At 45.7% G+C, this 21,235-nt stretch overlaps 1 protein-coding gene across 1 annotated transcript in view; it reads right to left on the reverse strand.

Annotated features, from left to right (window-relative positions):
* LOC137643134 (carboxypeptidase D-like) overlaps positions 1 to 21,235 on the reverse strand; it is a 194,005-nt gene that overhangs the window by 33,335 nt on the left and 139,435 nt on the right. Inside the window, exons 6-8 of the mRNA XM_068375984.1 lie at positions 17,572 to 17,722; positions 17,158 to 17,198; positions 16,214 to 16,375 (exon numbers count right to left, since the gene is read on the reverse strand). Coding sequence (XP_068232085.1) covers positions 16,214 to 16,375; positions 17,158 to 17,198; positions 17,572 to 17,722 — 354 coding nt within the window. The remainder of the gene's footprint in view (positions 1 to 16,213; positions 16,376 to 17,157; positions 17,199 to 17,571; positions 17,723 to 21,235) is intronic.

Raw genomic sequence — 21,235 nt, forward strand, 5'->3', positions numbered from 1 at the left:
GAATGGTCCCAGAGTGTAGCAGTTCTCGTAAAGAGACTGGACATCCTTAAGATAAAAAGACGCGAACACTGACTTGCTTCTCCAATAGGTTGCGTCTATTATACTTCGCAGAGATCTATTTCGTTTAAAGGCCACGGAAGTTGCGACAGCTCTAACTTCGTGTGTCCTTACCTTCAGCAAAGCTTGGTCTTCCTCATTCAGATGGGAATGAGCTTCTCGTATTAACAGTCTGATAAAATAGGATAAAGCATTCTTTGACATAGGCAAAGATGGTTTCTTAAATGAACACCATAAAGCTTCAGACGGGCCTCGAAAAGGTTTAGTTCGTTTTAAATAGAACTTAAGAGCTCTTACAGGGCATAAGACTCTTTCTAGTTCATTTCCAACCATATACGATAAGCTTGGAATATCGAACGATTTTGGCCAAGGTCGAGAAGGCAGCTCGTTTATGGCTAGAAAACCAAGTTGTAGAGAACATGTAGCCGTTTCAGATGAGAATCCGATGTTCTTGCTGAAGGCATGAATCTCACTGACTCTTTTAGCTGTGGCTAAGCATACCAGGAAAAGAGTCTTTAAGGTGAGATCTTTCAGGGAGGCTGATTGTAGCGGTTCGAACCTGTCTGACATAAGGAATCTTAGTACCACGTCTAAATTCCAACCAGGTGTAACCAAACGACGCTCCTTCGTGGTCTTAAAAGACTTAAGGAGGTCCTGTAGATCTTTATTGTTGGAAAGATCTAAGCCTCTGTGACGCAAGACTGATGCCAACATGCTTCTGTAACCCCTTGATAGTGGGAGCTGAAAGAGATCGTTCTTTCCTCAGATATAAGAGGAAGTCAGCTATATGAGTTACAGAGGTACTGGTCGAGGATACGGATACTGACTTGCACCAGTTTCGGAAGATTTCCCACTTCGATTGGTAGACTCTAAGGGTGGATGTTCTCCTTGCTCTAGCAATCGCTCTGGCTGCCTCCTTTGAAAAGCCTCTAGCTCTCGATAGTCTTTCGATAGTCTGAAGGCAGTCAGACGAAGAGCGTGGAGGCCTTGGTGTACCTTCTTTACGTGTGGCTGACGTAGAAGGTCCACCCTTAGGGGGAAGTGTTCTGGGAACGTCTACTAGCCATCGAAGTACCTCGGTGAACCATTCTCTCACGGGCCAGAGGGGAGCAACTAGCGTCAACCTTGTCCCTTCGTGAGAGGCGAACTTCTGCAGTACCTTGTTGACAATCTTGAACGGAGGGAATGCATATAGATCCAGATGTGACCAATCTAGGAGAAAGGCATCTCTATGAACTGCTGCTGGGTCCGGGATTGGTGAGCAAAATATTGGGAGCCTCTTGGTCATCGAGGTTGCGAAGAGATCTATGGTTGGCTGGCCCCAGGTGGCCCAAAGTCTCTTGCATACATCCTTGTGGAGGGTCCATTCTGTTGGAATTATTTGTCCCTTCCGACTGAGACAATCTGCCATGACATTCAAGTTGCCTTGGATGAACCTCGTTACTAGTGATATGTTTAGACCTTTTGACCAGGTGAGGAGGTCCCTTGCGATCTCGTACAACGTCAGATAGTAGGTCCCTCCTTGCTTGGAGATGTACGCCAAAGCCGTGGTGTTGTCCGAGTTCACCTCCACCACTTTGCCTTGAAGGAGAGACCTGAAGCTTTTCCAGGCCAGACGTACTGCCAGTAGCTCCTTACAGTTGATATGCATTGTCCTTTGACTCGAGTTCCATATTCCCGAGCATTCCCGACCGTCTAATGTCGCACCCCAGCCTACGTCCGATGCGTCCGAGAAGAGAACGTGGTTGGGAGTCTGAACAGCTAGGGGAAGACCCTCTCTTAGGTTGATATTGTCCTTTCACCAAGTCAGACAAGACTTTATCTTTTCGGAAACCGGGATCGAGACCGCTTCTAGCGTCTTGTCCTTTTTCCAGTGAAAAGCTAGATGGTATTGAAGAGGACGGAGGTGTAGTCTTCCTAGTGACACAAATTGTTCCACGGATGACAGCGTCCATACCAGACTCATCCACAGCCTGACTGAGCAGCGTTCCTTCTTCAGCATCTTCTGGATGGATAGCAGGGCTTGATCTATTCTGGGGGCTGATCGTCTTGTTGTTCAGCAACGTCCTCATCAGAGGGGTTCCTCCGAAAACTGATGAGGAAACGGCAACGGAGTGGGCAACGTCTGGTTCGATGAGTCCGGTCGCACTGGTGGATGCGTGACGGAGCCGGACGCAATATCATGGAACTGCTGCACAGTCTGTGAACTGTCAACAACCATGGTGTGCGCGAGGAAGCACAGCGTCAACCCGAGACTGTCTAGACCGTCTGGGTGGTGCAGTCAACACCCTACCGGGTTTGCTGAGGTTGACGCACTGCGTCAAAAACAAGTCACCTCTGCTGGTTGTTGAACGTCCTGAACGTCAACAACCACCTCCGAGCGTCGCTTAACGTCAACGTGCGGCTGGCAACCCACACTGGGTCGCATCGGTGGAGGAACCACCTCCACTGGCAGACGCGAGTAGGTTACCTCAGCGTCAACAGGGCGCACAAACCGACCGGTTGGAAGGTTGTTGGCCTAGCAACCTTCTCCGCATTTAAGTCCTCTATCAAGGACGCAAGCTTGGACTGCATGTCTTGCAGCAAAGCCCATTTAGGGTCTACGGGAGCAGGTGTGGCAACAGACGGGGTTAGCGACTGAGGCGGGAACCGTTTACCATCCCTGAAAGCCTTGTTATGCGTGACATAATTGTACAGCAAAACTTCAAAGGCTCAAAAACAGCTGTGAAGTTGACCTGTACACAACTTGGAGCGTCTCCTGGCTAGGCGCCAGGGAGAGTCTACCAGAATTGAGAAGTCTATCTGGGCAGAGGCATGAACTCCCAAGCCGAGAACTTCTCTCGTGTCATATCAGACTCTCGCTCTATAAACCAGTTTAAAAGAAGGGGAAAGCAAAGGCTGTATCCCCCAAACTCCTCCTGGTGAAAAACCAGTCGCCTAGCCAACGTAACGCTCTCTAGGAGAGCGAAGAGAGCACTAGCTTAAAAACAACGGCTTCGAAGTAGCTAGGCCTAGTGTAAGCTCTGACGTTTAGGCGAACGAGGAGCAGCAGTTACAAAAAGATCCGGACGAAGATCCTTAAAAAAAATCATCATGATTTAATTAAAGTCCATAGGAGGCTAGGCAGCTTTAGGCTCCTCTCCATCTGACAGAGTCCTCAAGGGAATATCAGTAGGAGGGAGAACTGCAACTTCCTCATCTACAGGAACCTTGTCCGATAGAAGCTGAGTCTCAAGCAAGGGAGAGACCTACCGTGGTGGCAATGCTTTACAAGCAGAGTCCACACTCACTGGTGCATTAGTAGCGGACCAGAACGCAACGTCATGTAACTGCTTGACAGTCTGTGAACTGTCAACAACTGAACTGTCAACCACAACAGGGTGCGTGAGGACGCACAGCGTCCACTCGAGACTGCTTTGACTGCCTAGACTGAGCAGTCAAAACGACTCTAGAATGCGGAGGTTGACGCACAGCGTCAAAACAAGTCAACTCCGATTGTTAGTGAACGTCTTGAACGTCAACAGGAGTATCAGCAAGTGGCCTAACGTCCAAATGCGGCTGAAAAACCACACGAGACCGCATCGAGTGTGGTTCTAAACAACCTGACTGACGTGACTAAGCTACGCCAACGTCAACAGTAAGCACAAAGGAACGTTAGGTTGGCTGAAAGCCAGAATATCGATGAGATAAACGGCTAGACTCAACGGACTAATCGGTAGAATAGTCTTCCATAAGGGAGGCAAGCATATACTGCATGTCTTGCCATACAACCCATTAAGGATCAACGGAAATGGTTGTGGTAAGAGACGAGGGTAACGTCTGTGACCGCAACACTTTGCCTACAAAAAAAAAGACTCTCGGAGTCTGTGTTACGCTTTTGTTAGGCGGCGAGCAGTTATCCGATGACTGCAAAGGGTCAGAGCTGTCCTAATGGTTGTAACCAGGACGCTGGACCTGTCCTGAAAGGACTGACTTTCGCTTAAGGGCTTCGAAAACCTTGTGACAGGTTTCTTATGCGAAAAGCCTTCGGATGACGAGGAGAAACAACGTCTCTCTCGTCTTATGGTAGGGGAGATCTTGGTAAGATACACCCGATACCATAGAGGGAAAAATGTCTGTTCGTTGGTCAAGGCCTCTCGAACCCATAAGTCGTTTGACATTACTTCTCCCCTGGGCTTGGGAGCATGTAAGGGTGAACGACAGGCACGAACAGACGAACCCTCGGACGCAACACTGTAACACTTTGCGCCTCGGACGCAACACTGTAACACTTTGCGCATATCACTTTATCACTTCGATTTTCTGTTTTGCACTTATTTCTACCTGAAACACGCAATTCTACCCTTCATTAAAAGGTAGTAATTGCGAAATCAGTCGTATAATGCAAGCTCATTAATACCAGCAAAAAACAGAAAACATATTTTGAGATAAAAAAAAAAAAAAATCAGTGGCTGGGAAAGAGACTAAACACTAGTTCATATAACTACGTTTTCAATCTCTCACCGCACATAGCCTGGGGACGAGAATAAAAACCTAAAAACGTTTTATCCTTCCTCCCCGTACAGCGATTAGGGACGCGAGTAACACTTGAGAACAACGTTACCCGCTTGAACGGAACGTTTTCTCTCCTCTCTCTCCCTCCGTCTCTATCTCTCTCTCTCTTTCTCTCTTGATTTCGCACCTAAGAGAAGAGCCCAATTATATTTCGTCAAAAAAAACATGTTATTTGACTTCAATAAAAAGTTCCTTTAAATTAGAATTTAAAACATTTAAGCTAAGAAAGAATGAACAAAACGTCAGAATCGATTTACTCTTACTGCAAAGTGAAACCGTGATACACTCTCTCTCTATCGTAACGATAGAGCGCATGTTGAACGTCCTGAACGTCAACAACTGCGTAGCATAAAAAAACTAAACGTTAGTTCATCTTTGAAAACAGTACGAAGACTATCAAAGAAATTCTTTCATAAAATATTACATTTAAAAAGTTTTAAATCCTTAGCTCTTTAAAAGCTAATTACGATATAAAGGGCTCAACGTTGATTAACTTCGGTTTCCAAGTTAGGACCGCCTACTCTCAGGAAAGGTCTATATAAACAAAACATTAAAATTTATTTCTTTATATGTTTATAATAAATGGAAAGTTAATCGAAGAGGCCTAATAAAGGCGGAGAGATATAAAATATATAACGTGATAAGAATTACTAAAAGCCTAAACACACTTCCGTCTAAGGGAAGGGTCGGCCATTTAAAAGTGAAAGAAAGTCCATACTCTCTTTGTCACCATAATTAAATCTATCCAAAACGAGTTCAAGATTTAAGATGAAGATAAAACACCTGCATAGCGAAAGCTCAAAACTAGAATAAAGTACTTCACCAATTAGTTGTGAAAAAACTCCAGTTTAGCAACAGCGAATAAGAGCGTCTTGTCGATAGCTCGACAGAGAGAAAATTGAGTTCTTTGTTTACAATGAGTACTGGGTATCTGAACGACAGATGGCGCTGTTGAGTACACCCCCTACCTGTGTAGCGATCGCTGGCGAATTTTTCCGTAGAGTTTTTCTGTCGAGCAACAGAGTTGCAGCTATTATAATCACCGGCTAAGTTAAATATTGAAAAATAGTGGTTTGCTGATGAAATCGGATGCCGTATTTTTAGCAACGATTGAAATGAATGTAAACTTGGCATAATTTTTTCGTTTCGTATTTAATTATTTTATGCCCCCTGTGGCCGCGGGGGCATAAAACAAATAGAATAGCGCCAACGTTATCCCTGCGTGTCGTAAGAGGCGACTAAAAGGGACGGGACGAGGGGGCTGGGAACCCCCTCTCCTGTATAAAAAAATCCTGTGAGACAGCAACAAGGAGATGGAGCTGGGGGGAGAGTGACTGCTCCCCGCACTCTAGTTTTGGGGTGTTTGAATGTGCGTGGATGTAGTACGATAGAGAGTAAAAGATGTGAGATTGGAAGTATGTTTAGAAGTAGAAGGATGGATGTATTGGCCTTGTGTGAGACAAAGATGAAAGGAAAGGGTGAAGTGATGTTTGGTGAAATGTCTGGTAGAGTGTCTGGGATTGAAAGGGGAAGAGCGAGAGAGGGTGTGGCTTTATTGCTGAGTGAATGGATGACAGGTAAAGTAGTGGAATGGAAGGAGATATCATCTAGGTTAATGTGGGTAAGGGTTAGGTTGGGTAGGGAATGTTGGGCGTTTTGTCAGTGCGTATGGGCCAGGTAGTGAGAAAAGTGAAGAAGAGCGGAATGAATTCTGGAGTGAATTAACTAGGTGTGTAGAAGGACTGGGTAGAAGGAATTATGTAGTTGTTATGGGTGACTTAAATGCTAGAGTGGGCGCTGGAGAGGTAGAAGGTGTCATTGGGAAGTATGGCGTACCAGGTGAAAATGAGAGTGGTGAGAGACTGGTAGATATGTGTGTTGAACAAGAGATGAAAATGAGAGTGGTGAGAGACTGGTAGATATGTGTGTTGAACAAGAGATGGTAATAAGTGCTAGCTTTTTTAAAAAGAAAGATAAAAATAAGTATACATGGGTAAGAGTGGCAAATGGAAGAGTAGTAGAAAGGGCATTAATGGATTATGTGTTGATAACTAAAAGAATGTTTGGAAGATTGAAAGACGTGCACGTGTTTAGGGGTATGGCTAACGGTATGTCTGATCATTTTTTGGTGGAAGGAAAATTAGTTGTAGCAAAAGAGTGGGGGGAATAGAGTAGGTGGATGTAAAAGGGAGCTAGTGAGGGTTGAAGAGCTAATAAAACCAGGGGTAAAAAGTAAATATCAGGAAAGGTTGAAAATGGCATATGACGAGGTGAGAGTAAGAGAAACTGGTAATTTAGAGGAGGAGTGGAAGTTAGCAAAAGAAAATTTTGTTGGGATTGCAAGTGATGTATGTGGCAAGAAGGTTCTTGGAGGCAGCATGAGGAAGGGCAGTGAATGGTGGAATGAAGGAGTGAAGGTAAAAGTGGAAGAGAAAAAGAGGGCTTTTGAAGAATGGCTGCAGAGTAATAGTATAGAGAAGTATGAAAAATATAGAGAGCAAAAGGTGGAAGTAAAGCGCAAGGTACGTGAGGCAAAGAGGGCAGCTGACCTGAGGTGGGGTCAGGGACTGGGTCAGTCATATGAAGAGAATAAGAAGAAGTTTTGGAAAGAAGTGAAGAGAGTAAGGAAGGCCGGCGCAAGAATTGAAGAGACAGTGAAAGATGGAAATGGAAGGTTGTTAAAAGGAGAGGAGGCAAGGAAAAGGTGGGCGGAATATTTTGAAAGTTTGCTGAATGTTGAGGATGATAGAGAGGCAGATATAATTGCTGTTCCAGGTGTTGAGGTGCCAGTGATGGGAGATGAGAATGAGAGAGAGATTACAATAGAGGAAGTGAGGAGAGCACTAGATGAAACGAGAGTAGGAAAAGCATCTGGTATGGATGGTGTGAAAGCTGAGATGTTGAAGGAAGGGGGTGTGACTGTACTTGAATGGTTGGTGAGATTGTTTAATGTGTGTTTTGTGTTGTCAATGGTACCAGTAGATTGGGTCTGTGCATGTAATGTACCACTATATAAGGGTAAGGGAGATGTGCATGAGTGATGTAATTCAAGAGGTATTAGTTTGTTGAGTGTAGTTGGAAAAGTGTATGGTAGAGTGCTGATTAATAGGATTAAGGATAAAACAGAGAATGCAATCTTGGAAGTACAGGGTGGTTTTAGAAGAGGTAGGGGTTGTATGAATCAGATTTTTACAGTTAGGCAGATATGCGAGAAATATTTAGCAAAAGGTAAGGAGGTGTATGTTGCGTTTATGGATCTGGAGAAAGCATATGATAGAGTTGATAGGGAAGCAATGTGGAATGTGATGAGGTTTATATGGAGTTGGTGGAAGGCTGTTGCAAGCAGTGAAAAGTTTCTACAAAGGTAGTAAAGCATGTGTTAGAATAGGAAATGAAGTGAGCGATTGGTTTCCGGTGAGAGTGGGGCTGAGACAGGGATGTGTGATGTCGCCGTGGTTGTTTAACTTGTATGTTGATGGAGTGGTGAGAGAGGTGAATGCTCGAGTGCTTGGACGAGGATTAAAACTGGTAGGCGAGAATGATCATGAATGGGAGGTAAATCAGTTGTTGTTTGCGGATGATACTGTACTGGTAGCAGACACAGAAGAGAAGCTTGACCGACTAGTGACAGAATTTGGAAGGGTGTGTGAGAGAAGGAAGTTGAGAGTTAATGTGGGTAAGAGTAAGGTTATGAGATGTACGAGAAGGGAAGGTGGTGCAAGGTTGAATGTCATGTTGAATGGAGAGTTACTTGAGGAGGTGGATCATTTTAAGTACTTGGGGTCTGTAGTTGCAGCAAATGGTGGAGTGGAAGCAGATGTACGTCAGAGAGTGAATGAAGGTTGCAAAGTGTTGGGGGGCAGTTAAGGGAGTAGTAAAAAATAGAGGGTTGGGCATGAATGTAAAGAGAGTTCTATATGAGAAAGTGATTGTACCAACTGTGAAGTATGGATCGGAGTTGTGGGGAATGAAAGTGATGGAGAGACAGAAATTGAATGTGTTTGAGATGAAGTGTCTGAGGAGTATGGCTGGTGTATCTCGAGTAGATAGGGTTAGGAACGAAGTGGTGAGGGTGAGAACGGGTGTAAGAAATGAGTTAGCGGCTAGAGTGGATAGGAATGTGTTGAGGTGGTTTGGCCATGTTGAGAGAATGGAAAATGGCTGTCTGCTAAAGAAGGTGATGAATGCAAGAGTTGATGGGAGAAGAACAAGAGGAAGGCCAAGGTTTGGGTGGATGGATGGTGTGAAGAAAGCTCTGGGTGATAGGAGGATAGATGTGAGAGAGGCAAGAGAGCGTGCTAGAAATAGGAATGAATGGCGAGCGATTGTGACGCACTTCCGGTAGGCCCTGCTACTTCCTCCGGTGCCTTAGATGACCGCGGAGGTAGCAGCAGTAGGGGACTCAGCAGTATGAAGCTTCATCTGTGGTGGAAATGTGGGAGGTTGGGCTGTGGCACCCTAGCAGTACCAGCTGAACTCGGCTGAGTCCCTGGTTAGGCTGGAGGAACGTAGAGAGTAGAGGTCCCCTTTTTTGTTTTGTTTCTTGTTGTTGTCGGCTACCCCCCCAAAATTGGGGGAAGTGCCTTTGGTATATGTATGTATGTATTTAATTGACACTAAGAAAACTAATTTTAGTTTCTTCATCTATATGTAAGTATTGTATAACACGAAGAGAGAGAGAGAGAGAGAGAGAGAGAGAGAGAGAGAGAATCAGCTGTTGTAATCAAATGCCATGTTTTTGTTTCGTGAGAATTTCATCGCCACGACTATAACAACAACATACTGTACTGTACTGAACTTTACAGTATTATACAGACTACTGTAATATGATAAAGTAAAATATTTGTAATAACCTATTTTAAATGAAATGGCGGCTATTTTTTCTTTTTTTAAATTTACATTTACGTACGTAAAACAACACACACACACACACACACACACTCTCTCTCTCTCTCTCTCTCTCTCTCTCTCTCTCTCTCTCTCTCTCTCTCTCTCTCTCTCTCTCTCGTAAATTGTTTTCCTGCTTTGCTACGGTTGTATGATTTTATATAGATACGGTAAATAATATTTGTAATAACATATTTTCTAAAAGCTTTTACTGTAATACTCATTATTTATCACTTTCATCATACGCGTTAAATGCCTTCGTTTGTTTACCGAGCATACTTTATGACGCCGTCGTTTCAGGCGGCGTCATAAAGAAAAACATTTCATTTGGAAGTCCTAAGAAAAATTAAGTAAAAACATTGGTAATAACAAAATCAACATACTGTACTGAATAATCAATATAATCGATGCAAAACCAACCTATACACAGATGTGTAAATGCGTTTGTTTCTTCATTATGATCAGAGATAAACGTAAACAAAACATAAGTTGCCATTTTTTATCGTGCTTTTTGGCGTGTTTAGGAAACGCATGATATAAAATCGCCTTTAATATTTGTCCCTGTTTTAGTTTAGGGTACTGTAGTACATGCATTAAGTGTTCTGTACATTAAAGGGTAGTTTGTTAACAGTACTTCGTACAAGGGAAGGTTTTAAAAGTCTGAATATACATGTTAAATAAATACATAAATATGGTGTCACTACTTCGCGGATTTTCACCTATCGCTGGTCGGGTCTGGAACCTATCTACCGCGATAAACGAGGGATCACTGTATAGCAAATGTCTCTACTTTCAGCAGAATTTTTCAAAACGCGGCAACCGCATTGTGGTGGTTGGGCTGTTAGGTGGTTAACAACCCTTACAGAGTGGTACAAGGAATCATTCCCGTTTTCTATTCTTCAGTTCATCTATGCCCGACCTGTCTCCTGAGGGGAGGTGGGCGGGGCCTTAGAATATATATAACGGCCAGGTAAGTATTCATAAAACTTTGTTTTATCATACAAACTCCATTTTTATGAATAGAACTTACCTGGCAGTTTTATATATATAGCTGATTAACACACTTAGAGGAGGGTATTACACAGTAAACATCATTGGGGAAACAACCAAAAAAGTTGTAGGATAAAAAAACACCTTGATTCCTTACCTGCTAAGGTAGCTGACTTCAAAGATTCCTGCCTCTTGAGTCGCTTTCCCTTAGGAATGTCAGCCAGGATGCGACCTGCAGTGCTGAAAAAAACTCAATCGAGTCTGTCAATGAGGTGAGACCAACAATCTGACTAGACTTCAGGACTACCTATTGCCCCTATATTAAAAACTGTAACCTTACCAAAACCAACCACCTAACCTTTGCAAATTAGATATCAATTATCTAACTAGACTGAGGTGACTGTACACAAGTTGACGTCCTCAGACAACCATTAAAAACACCAACCCACACACAGGCATACAAAACTAAGGTTGAGGGGAGGTAGTAACTCCTTTGCCTAATACAGAAGCCGTAACTACGTATGGGCCCAAGGTATAGCATTTCTCATAATCCACTCTCACCTTTCTGAGGTAATGCGAAGCGAACAGAGTTGCTCCTCCAGAACGTCGCATCCAAAATTTGTCTGACCGACATGTTTTTGCGGTAAGCAAGCGAGGTCGCAATGGCTCTCACTTCGTGAGCCTGCACTTTTAAAAGGCCGAAGTGTTCTTCCTCACACAAGAGATGCGCTTCTCTTAGTACTTCCCTCAGGAAAAAAGACAAAGCGTTCTTAGAAAGGGGCTTCTGAGGATCTTTCAACGAACACCACAAGGAGCTAGAAGAGCCTCTCACATTTTTAGTGTGAGATAAGTAGGACTTGAGGGCTCAGACTGGACAGAGGAGCCTCTCTTGTTCTTGACCTACTAGGTTAGTCAAGTTAAGAACCTCAAAGGTCCTTGGCCAGGGCTTTGAAGAGTTCTCGTTCTTGGCGAGGAAAACTATTCTTAAGGCACAAACTGCCCCATTCAGATTGAAGCCTGCCTGCTTTTCAATTGCATGGACTTCACTGACCCTTTTAGCTGTTGCTAAGGCCAAAAGGAAGAGGGTTTTCTTTGTAACCTCCCTAAGAGGAGCTTGTGAGATGGGCTCAAATCTCTTGGTGCACAGAAATTTAAGAACCACATCAAGGTTCCAAGAAGGGGGCTTTAACTGGACCTGTTTGGTTGTCTCAAAAGACTTTAAGAGGTCATGTAAGTCCTTATCATGAGACAAGTCCAAGCCTCTATGCCGATAGACTGAAGCGAGCATGCTTTTGTACCCTTTGATTGTGGACACAGACAGCTTAGCGTCCTGCCTGAGGTACAACAAAAAATCAGCAATCTGGCTTACAGAGGTAGTGGATGAGGAAACCTTGTGCTTCCTACACCAAGCTCTTAAAGTTTCCCACTTGGATTGGTAGACTCTCTGTGAAGAGACCCTTCTCGCTCTGGCGATAGCTTTCGCAGCTTGCTCTGAAAATCCTCTCGTTCTGACGAGCTTCTCGATAGTCTGAAGGCAGTCAGATTGAGAGCGAGGGGGTTTTGATGATACCTCTCAAAGTGGGGTTGTCTGAGCAGCTTTGGACTTGCAGGAAGGCTTCTTGGAAAGTCCATCAACATGTCCACCACCTCCGAATCAAGGAGGGCAAATTTCCTGACTACCAGGTTGATGATCTTGAACGGGGGAAAGGCATGTGTGTCCATCTCCGTCGAATCCATCAAAAAGGCGTCCACTGCTATAGCCTCCTTGTCCGGAACCAGGGAGCAATAGATGGGGATCCTCTTGTTCAGGTTGGAGGCGAAAAGGTCTATTAGGGGTCTCCCCCACAGCCTCCAAACACTCTGACAGACCTGTTGGTTGAGGGTCCATTCTGTGGGAAGGACCTGCCCTTTCCGGTTGAGCATGTCCGCCCTCACATTCCTCTGTCCCTGTACAAACCTCGTCAGCAGATCTACCTTGTTCTCCTTTGCCCAAAGAAGGCGCTCCCTTGCTGTTTCGAACAGGGACAGAGAGTGAGTCCCCCTTTGTTTTCTGATGTACGCAAGAGTTGTGGTGTTGTCTGAGTTGACCTCCACAATCTTCCCAGACACTGAGTCTTTGAAGGCCTTTAGCCCCAGAAAAATGGCCATCAGCTCCTTGTTGTTGATGTGCCATTCCAACTGATTTCCTTCCCAAAAGCCTGAGACCTCCTTGCTTCCTAGTGTTGCCCCCCAACCTGACTCTGACGCATCTGAAAACAACACTAGGTCTGGGTTCTTCTTGTGTAAGGAGATCCCTTCCCCCAACAAGGCCGGATCCAGCCATCACTTCAGAAGATCCTTGACTTCTGCTGGAATGGGGAAGGAAAAGGAGTCTTCCTACGTCTTTCTGTTCCACGTTTTCGAAAGAAAGTGCTGTAGAGGCCTTAGATGGAGTCTCCCCAGTGAGACAAACTGCTCGAGGGAGGAGAGAGTTCCCAGCAAACTCATCCACTCCTTCGCTGAGCACCTCTTTTTGTCCAGGAAACTTCAGACTTTTTCGAGACAATTGGTCTGTCTTTCCTGTGAGGGAGAAGCCCGAAAAAGAACTGAATTCAGAACTATCCCCAAATAGAGAATAGTCTGATTCGGCTTGATCTGAGACTTCTCCCTGTTGATGACCAGGCCTAGAGCTTGAGCCATCATAAAAGTCTTTCGTAAATCCTCCAGACATTTCTCCTTCGATCGTGAACGAATCAGCCAATCGTCCAGATAGAAGGATGTCCTTATTCCCTCTTGATGCAGCCAGTCTGACACATTCGCCATTATCCTGGTGAAGACTTGAGGAGCCGTGCTGAGACCGAAACAAAGTGCTCTGAATTGGAAGCACTTGCCCTTCATTACAAATCTCAGGTACTTCCTTGAAGTCGGATGGATGGGGACGTGGAAATACGCTTCCTGCAAATCGAGGGACACCATCCAGTCCCCTGGACGTACTGATGCCAGCACAGACTGAGTCGTCTCCATGGAGAACTTCGTCTTCTCCACAAAGACGTTCAGAGAACTGACATCCAGGACGGGTCTCCATCCGCCCGAGTTCTTGGGCACTAGAAAAAGGCGATTGTAAAAGCCTGGGGAGGATAGATCCCGAACCGGTTCTATCGCTCCCTTGTCCAGCATTTGGTCAACTAGGTCTAGAAGGGCCTTCTGTTTCCCCGGATCTGTGTACTGGGCTACTAAGGCCAGCGGAGTATCTGCGAGAGGAATTTTCTTCCAAAAGGGGATCTTGTAACCTTCCTTGATGACTAAGAGGGACCAGGTGTCCACCCCTCTTCTCTTCCAAGACTGCCAAAAACCTGACAGTCTTGCGCCTACTGTCTAGAGGAGATGAACTTCATTTTCTAGAGCGAGCTCTGAACGAACCTCGGTTTGATCTTGGTCCTGACTCTTGCCTTCTTCCTCTAAAATCTGGTCTTGAAGTAACCCTGCCCCGAAAGGGCTGCTGGAATTTCTTTTCCTCCCAGTTTCGAAGAAGAATGAGCAGCTGCCAAGGGCTTACGAGCCGAACGAGATAATAGGTCTTGGGTGGCTTTTTGGGCCAGCGAAAGCGTAATGTCTCTCACCAGGGTCTCGGGAAAAAGATGTTGAGACAGGGGGGCGTAAAGAAGCGCAGACTTCTGCGCAATGGGCCCTCTTCTTTAGGATTCCAGCTGAGAACAGCAAAGCCAACTCATTCGCCCCATCTCTGAGGGCCTTGTCCATACAGGACATAATACTGGTTAGGTCTCGAGTTCCTTCCATCTGGTCAGTTTTCCTTGCCAGAGTCCCTAGCAACCAGTCTAGAAAACTAAATCCTCAAAGGCACTAAAAATACCTTTGACGAGATGATCCAGCTCCGACATTGACCACATGACCTTGGCTGAGTTGAGAGCATGCCTTCCAGCTGAGTCCACTAAGCCAGAGAAGTCACCCTTGGAGGAGGAAGGCACTCCCAGACCCAAAGGTTCCCCAGTCTCATACCACATACCAGCCTTTGAAGCAAGACGAGCTGGTGGAAACAAGAAGGAAGTCTTAACTGCTTGTCTCCGTTCCTTCATCCAGTCATCAATCTTCGCAAGAGCCTTCTTTGCAGAAATTGACAGCTTCATCTGAAGGCCGACTGTTTCTTGGCCTTCTTTCTGTTAAATTGGGATTGAGGAGATTGCGGAGCAGCAGGTTGGAATTCCTCTCCATAAAGTTCCAGAAGAGAGCGAGAGAGAACTTTATAATCTCCGTCGGCGTCAGCAGGTTTATCATCGTCATCAGAGACCTCCTCGAGGTCCTGATCCACATCTGCAACATCCTTCAAACGAGAAGAAGGCTCCTTAGAAACACACAAAGGCAAATCAAAGGAATCGTCCTGCAAAAGAGGGCTTGTGTCCTGGCGCCGAGCATAGGTGTCGTCCTGGCGCCGGAAAGAGGTATTGTCCTAGCGCTGAGCGCTAGAAGAGTCCTTGGAATGAGAGGCAGTATCGTCCTGAGGAAGCAGACTGGTATCGTCCTGGCGCCGAGAGCGAGAGGCAGAGTCGTCCTGGCATCGAGAACGAGAGGCGGTATCGTCCTGGCGTCATGAACGAGAGGCGGTATCGTCCTGGCGTCGTGAACGAGAGGCGGTATCGTCCTGGCGTCGTGAACGAGAGGCGGTATCGTCCTGGCGTCGTGAACGAGAGGCGGTATCGTCCTGGCGTCGTGAACGAGAGGCGGTATCGTCCTGGCGTCGTGAACGAGAGGCGGTATCGTCCTGGCGTCGTGAACGAGAGGCGGTATCGTCCTGGCGTCGTGAACGAGAGGCGGTATCGTCCTGGTGTCGAGAACGAGAGGCAGTATCGTCCTGGCGTCGAGAAAGAGAGCCGGTATCGTCCTGGCAACGAGAGGAGGTATTGTCCTGGCGTCGAAAACGAGAGGCGGTATCGTCCTGGCGACGAGAGGAGGTATCGTCCTGGCGACGAGAGGAAGTATCGTCCTGCGTAAGCATACCAATATCGTCCTGGCGCCGGAGAGAGAGAGGAGGTATTGTCCTGGCGCTGAGCAGTAGAGGAAGCAGAACAGTGTCGTGTCTTCGACGAAGAGAGTAAGGTTTCCTTAGGAGAAGAACTCCGTTCCCTCTTAGAAGTTGACTTCTTAATAGGCAAAGAGTCGTCTTTACGTCTATCAGACTGGGCGTGAGGGCGGCTAAATGCTTGCACTAATGTAAAAAGTTGTTCCTGCATCACAGACATAAAGGATTTAGCAACTTCTGCTGGGTCTTGCGGTCCCAAAAGAGAGAGCTGACAAATAACACTTGTAGAAGGGGAAGGATCTTCGGCTGTAATATCCTGACTTGCGGGCTTAGACTTCGTCCTTTTCACAGGTACGGAGTCGAAATCATCCTCCGACGGACAAGGTTCATGACTGCTAGAACCGGGAGAGAAAGAACAAGACAGTTCGTTGCGGTTCCACCTCCTCTTAGTAGGTCTTGACGCTTTAAACTTCCATTTACGTCTGGGAGAATTCGGAGAAGAAATTAACACATCCGACACCTCTTTTCCGTGACAGTCAAGAACAGCCCGGGTATCGGCAACAGGACTGTCTGAGGCGACAGCTGACCAAGGGTACGTACCTCTCACCCCCTTTCGGTTGTTAACGTACCTTCTCCCTTGGTCCTGGGAGCTTGGTAGAGGTCTAGGCCTAGGGTAATGACAGGTTCGATCAGTCGCCACCTCCACTGCACTTTCACAAGCACTAAAATCACTTTCACTTCTCTTATCTTTAAAGGCTGTAAGTTGTTCTTCAATGGCCTTCAACTCGGCACCCATCCTAGCGTACCGAGGGTCATCCACAGATACGGATCCTGTAGAAGGGGCAGGAGTTACTAACTCAAGGGAAGGATCAACTTCCAAAGAGGAATTAATTATAGGATCAAAGGATAAATCTACGCTAAGTTCGTCTTCCTTTCCACTAACAGACTTAGACTTAGACCTAGAAGCTCTCCTAACTCTATCGAACTCTAGTTTACGCACATAGCGCTTCATAATCAACCAATCCTTTTCATCCAAAACCTTACATTCCCCGCACCTATTATTAAGAGCACATTCAAAACCCCTACAATTCAAACACACGGTGTGAGGATCTACCGCCATTTTCAGTAATCTCACCTTACATTCCTCATTCGCACAGACACGGAATTGAATTTTATCACTCATAATGATAACAGCAAAAAAGCAAAGAAATAACAGAAACACGATTGCCAAATCGCCAAATGAGTGTACTTCACCAAATAGCAGACTAGTACAGCAAAACAGGGAAAGCGAAGAAAAACTCTTAATGACGGACCAACGAGTTAGCGATCCGGCCGGCAGAGATGAACTGAAGAATAGAAAACAGGAAAGATTCCTTGTACCACCCTGTAAGGGTTGTTAACAACCTAACCGCCCAACCACCACAAGGCGGTTGCCGCGTTTTGAAAAATTCTGCCGAAAGTAGAGACATTAGCTATATATATATATATATATAACTGCCAGGTAAGTTCTATTCATAAAAAGATCAATTTCTTACATTCAAAAATATAATTCTAATAAAAAACAATTGATATAATAAAATTTCTTGTTTCTATACTCACCTGATGTTCTTACTGTATTGCTCCTTCTCCAAAAGCTTATTTTAAATGAAACTTACCCATAACATTTTTAAACCATTTTAAACGTTCCCATTTTTCCCTTCAATAAACACATGCCCTTAGTAAAGGAATGAAAATTCTAGTAGTAAGTGGTAACTGATGCACCAGTCTTTCCGTATCTTCAGTTTCGAAGTTAAATATATCCCTAGCGTTTTGACACTAGAAAAGTAGTGGAGAGGAGGTGAGCATATACTGTATGTGATCATTAGTTGAGTATAAAAAAAAAAAATTTCATTATTAAGAGCACTTATAAACTGTGCAATAAATTACAGTATAGAGAGTGTATGTAAATTTATAAAGTACTTTTAAAAGAAAATATAAAATACCTGTACAGTACAGTACTTATTAAACTCGATATTACTCATGCATACAAATAAATAAAATTAAAAAGCAACTTTATAAAATAGACTTACCCAAAGCCTTTAGCAACTAATGTGTATTCACCAGGCATCAACAGTCTCCAATATTCTCCTCGGTTAGATGTTGTTACATTATAATTTATTTCATCTACACTAACAAAAATTCCAGGTAGACCAGCTCCAGTATCGGCATCTGTTACCAAACCTGTAGCAGTAATAATGATGAGAATACAAGTGAAAACAAATAGATATGATAAATTCAGAAATAATTTGCATTTTTCCTAACGATACAAACCTTTAGCTATTTATTAGTGGTATTACTTTCGGCAAAGCTGAAAGGATGAGCTATCAAAATTTAGCAAGGGTTAACTAGCCATCCTGCTAGTTAGCAGGGGGTAGGGGGGGTAGCTTGCTACCCCTCCCCCTCACACACCTGTGATTGATCTCACTTTGCTTGGAAGTAGGACTTCAAGGGGGAAAGCGTTGGCGGTTAAGTTTGTATAAATAGCTAAAGGTTTGTATTGTTAGGAAAAATGACAAATTCGTAGTTAATTTGTATTTTTCCTAACTATACAAACCTTAGCTATTTAATATGGGTAATTACTTTCGGCGTAGCTGAAATAACGAGCCATTAGAATTTTAATGAGGGTTTACTACCCCACCGCTAGTTAGCGGTGAACTAGCGGTGGGTAAGGAGGGGTAGTATACTACCCCCACCCCACCAACCCTCACACACACCTGTGCTGAGCTTCACTTTGCTTAGAGGTAGGACTTCAAGGGGGACAGGGCCGGCGGGCAAGTTTGATTAAATAGCTAAGGTTTTTATAGTTAGGAAAAATACAAATCTACGAATTTGTCATTTGTTCCGTAACTGAAATACAAACCACGCTATTTAATATGGGTGACTCAACCCTTAGGTAGGGTGGCAAGTCCCAGCCATGACTAGCTTTTGGCTTTTTGCCCGGGGACTCAGTATCTGAGTGTGTTGGTACTCAACGATGAGGAGTCCCTGCGCCTCGCTAGCACCTTGCTCTGCAAGGGCTAAGGCCTACATAAGCTGTGTGTGGAGGAATGAAGTGTGACTTGTCCTAGGAGGTTGACCTGAAGTTCTTCAGATGGAACTTGAGGCTAGGACTCTCCCAATACCACCTCGTCAGGGTATGGGGACGTGACAGTATTAGCTTAATACTAGGAACACAAGGGAACATGGTTTACCTGCAGTGGTTTGAGGTCAGCTGTGCAGAGAACCCAGGATGCTGCTTTCCCCAAGAGAGGGGAGGATGAAGAAAAGAATAAGGGCCAGACATACCTTTTCATTCATGCAGACTAAAACCGGGTAACAATGCCCTCAACCCTCTGCTACTTGTCCATTAAAGAGCCTGAGGTTTAAACCAGCTGTTGTGCAGCCACCACAGGGCCAATAGAGAACGTATCGAGCCTCCTGTGGGTCACATCTTGCAGGTAGTGGGCTGTGAAGGTCGTCTGACGCTTCCACACCCCTGCTTGTAGAACCTGCGTCACTGAGTAGTTCTTTTTGAAGGCCAGGGACGTAGCTATGCCCCTGACATCATGTGCTCTAGGGCGACGTGACGGAGGAGGGTCGGGATTCAGGGATTGATGGATTACCCTACGAATCCAAGCTGAAATGGTATTCTTGGTGACCCTCCTCTTTGTCCTCCCAGTGCTTACAAACAATACTTGCACTTGAGGATGAATTGCAGCTGTTCTCTTAAGATAGAGCCTCAGACTCCTTACTGGGCACAGTAGGACATGGTCTGGGTCATCTGTTACAGAACGAAGACTCGAAATCCGGAAAGAGTCAAACCGAGGGTCTGGCACTCCCGGATTCTAAGTCTTAGCTACAAACTCAGGAACGAATCTGAACATTAGGTCCCCCCATCCCCTTGAATGGGCGATGTCATACGAGAGACCATGCAGTTCTCCAACTCGTTTGACCGAAGCCAACGCAAGTAGGAACACCGTCTTCCAAGTCAGGCGATCTGAAGCCTGGCGTAATGGTTCGAAGGGAGGTCTCTTCAGAGACCTGAGATCTCGAACCACGTTCCATGGAGGAGGTCTCACTTCCGATTGAGGGCAGGTAAGTTCATAACTTCGTATGAGTAAAGAAAGTTCCAGCGAAGAAGAAATGTCCACTCCTTTGAGCCTAAAGGCGAGACTTAAGGCTGAGCGATAGCCTTTCACTGCCAAGACTGAAAGGCGCATTTCTTCTCGCAAATACACGAAGAACTCCGCTATTGCTGGAATAGTGGCATCGAGTGGAGAGATACCCCTTCCATGAAACCAACCACAGAAAACTCTCCACTTTGCCTGGTAGACCCCTGCGGATGACCTTCGCAGGTGTCCAGACATCCTTTCCGCAACTTGTTGCAAAAATCCTCTCTCTGCGAGGAGATGCTGGATAGTCTCCAGGCGTGAAGCCGAAGTGAAGCTACGGCTTTGTGAAAGATGTTGGCGTACGGTTGTTTGAGTAGCTCGCGTCGTGGAGGGAGTTCTCTCGGGACCTCCGTCAGGAGTTGCAGAAGGTCTGGAAACCATTCCGCATGATGCCAGAGCGGAGCTATCAGGGTCATCGTGAGACTGACCTATGTTCTGGTCTTGTTGAGCACCCTCCTCATCAGACAGAACGGGGGAACGGCGTAAACGTCGATGTTGTCCCACCGTTGTTGGAAAGCATCTTGCCAGAGTGCCTTGGGGTTCGGGACTGGGGAGCAGTGCAGCGGGAGCTTGAAGTTCAACGCTGTAGCGAACAGATCCTCAGTCGGGGAACCCCACAAAGTCAGGACTTTGTTGGCTACTAGACGATCCAAAGACCACTCGGTACTCACTATCTGAGAGCTCTGCTCAGACTGTCGGTGAGCACATTCCTTTTTCCTGGAATGAAGCGAGCCGATAGTGGAATCGAGTGGACTTCGGTCCATCTCAGAATCTCTACTGCAAGATGGGATAGCTGCTGTGAAAAGGTGCCTCCCTGCTTGTTGATGTAAGCCACTTCTGTGGTGTTGTCGCTCATCACCATCACAAAGTGACCCACCAGGTATTGTTGGAACTGTTGAAGGGCCAGGAATACGGCCTTCATTTCTAGCAGGTTTATATGGAGGTACTTTTCTGATTCTGACCACAGGCCTGAGGTCCTGTGGTTCACAACGTGGGCCCCCCACCCTTTCTTTGAGGCGTCCGAAAACAGCATCAAATCCGGGGGGAGGACAAGAAGATCCACTCCCTCTCGTAGGTTCTCGTCTGTCACCAACCACTGAAGGTCCGTCCGTTCCGCAGGCCCCATAGGGACCATGACGTCCGGGGAATCGTGTCCTTGATTCCACCGAGACTTGAGTCGCCATTGCAGAGATCTCATTCTGAGGCGACCATTGGGAACTAAACGGGCCAAGGATGAGAGGTGACCGAGAAGACGTAACCAGGATTGGGCTGGGAGTTCGTCTCGTCTGAGGAAAGGACTTGCGACCCTCCTCAACCTTGCTATCTTGTCGTCTGATGGGAAGGCTTTGTGGAGATTGGTGTATAAGATCATGCCTAGATATACCAGTCTTTGAGTAGGAAGCAGAGAGGACTTCTCGAGATTTACCATGATCCCCAGATCTTGGCAAAGTCCCAGAAGTTTGTCTCGGTGTCGAAGAAGGGTCGACTCCGAGTCTGCTAGGATCAGCCAGTCGTCCAGATAACGGAGGAGACGGATGCCAAT

The sequence above is a fragment of the Palaemon carinicauda genome, chromosome 6 (genome assembly GCF_036898095.1).
Source record: "Palaemon carinicauda isolate YSFRI2023 chromosome 6, ASM3689809v2, whole genome shotgun sequence".
In the NCBI taxonomy this organism is placed as follows: domain Eukaryota; kingdom Metazoa; phylum Arthropoda; class Malacostraca; order Decapoda; family Palaemonidae; genus Palaemon; species Palaemon carinicauda.